The sequence below is a fragment of the Austrofundulus limnaeus genome, unplaced genomic scaffold, assembly GCF_001266775.1.
Source record: "Austrofundulus limnaeus strain Quisiro unplaced genomic scaffold, Austrofundulus_limnaeus-1.0 Scaffold17, whole genome shotgun sequence".
NCBI lineage: Eukaryota > Metazoa > Chordata > Actinopteri > Cyprinodontiformes > Rivulidae > Austrofundulus > Austrofundulus limnaeus.
Genome location: NW_013952419.1, coordinates 3,158,265 through 3,159,643, shown reverse-complemented (window position 1 = coordinate 3,159,643; position 1,379 = coordinate 3,158,265). Strand labels below are relative to the sequence as shown.

The 1,379-nt window shown below is 37.8% G+C and overlaps 1 protein-coding gene across 4 annotated transcripts in view; it reads left to right on the top strand.

The window, feature by feature from the left end:
• Positions 1-1,379, top strand: part of nbeaa (neurobeachin a) — a gene marked incomplete in the record, with an annotated part of 147,512 nt that overhangs the window by 112,302 nt on the left and 33,831 nt on the right. For all 4 annotated transcript variants that reach the window (XM_014003308.1, XM_014003306.1, XM_014003305.1 and 1 more), the window contains 3 exon segments: positions 480-604; positions 702-770; positions 871-1,039. In XM_014003308.1, coding sequence (XP_013858762.1) covers positions 480-604; positions 702-770; positions 871-1,039 — 363 coding nt within the window.

Here is a 1,379-nt window from a genome sequence, read left to right as displayed (position 1 = left end):
CATTAAAAATAGACTTTTAAGTAATTTTAAGAAGGAGTTGATATTTAAACGTTTAGTGTAAAAACTAAAAGCAGACAAAACTTTTTTTAAGTCCTTTTGCATATTGTTTAAAACTTCTTGGATATTTTCAATTGTACTCAAAATCTGCAGATGGGCTTGAGTAAAGGATTCATCATTCCTAATTTCAGATTCTGGATTCCTAATTTCTCATTAATTTAACATAAATGCTCTTWTGCACTTGTTTGCACACATATTTGTACGTAGAAAAATTTGAAGTGTTAGGCTGATCTTTTTACAAACACTTTTTTAAAGACAAACAAAAGGGTTGTTTTGTCGTTAAATTTCATAAAATTGGGTAATTTTTGCATAATTGTGCAGATAAAGAAAAACACAGACTCCAGTTAAAACGTGTTAGGATTGCCAGTCGGTCAGGAAATCCTCAGTTTTTACATGATACTTACGTGTCTTCTCTCTGTCAGTGTGCTGTGTGGCGGTCAGGAACTGCCTGGAGTGCAGGCAGAGACAGAGAGATCGAAGTTGCAAGTCATCTTTAACCAGCAGCAAATCCCAGGACAGCCTCCACAGTGTCTCCACCACCAGCAAGGTACTAAACACAAATTAAATGCAAATCCTACAACAGCGGTGGCATCACGCAGGCCCGTAAAGACGTGTGAACACCGTTGTGTRTCCACTATAATCAGCAGGATCCGGACAGGCTCCTACAGGACGTGGACATCAATCGTCTCCGAGCTGTGGTGTTCAGAGACGTGGTGAGCTTCTGTTTTCATGTTAAAAACCAAGTAAATGTGGTTATAAACAAGGGGAAAAACAGTACACATGTTTAAATGAACTTTTGTTGTTGTGCTGCAGGACGACAGTAAGCAGGCTCAGTTTCTGGCGCTGGCGGTCGTCTACTTCATCTCGGTCCTGATGGTGTCCAAGTACCGGGATATTTTGGAGCCCCAGAGGGAGATTGGCAGGTCCACCAGCCTATCAGGGAGAAGCATCCGTCATGAGATCAACTCTCCAACCAGTACAGGTGACTTGTGTTTCAGTTTTGAGTGTATTAGAGGGATGGCTTTAAATCTCAGCAGTGACTCATCATTGTAACACGGGATGAATGAATAAATGACAAACAAGCTATAATCAGGGTTCCTGCAGATCCTTAAAAAGCATTAAAAGGCATTGAATTCATCAATCCAAAAATAAAGCCTTAATTAGCCTTAAAATGTCTTAAATCAATCTTTCAGAGGTCTTAAAAACACATTGTAGCTAAATAGGATTATTGTAATTCATCTCAAATTTTAAAATAATTTTAACATTTATTTATTTTTTAAAAAATAATTTACTGAATGCCTCTCATTCAGTAAATTATTTTT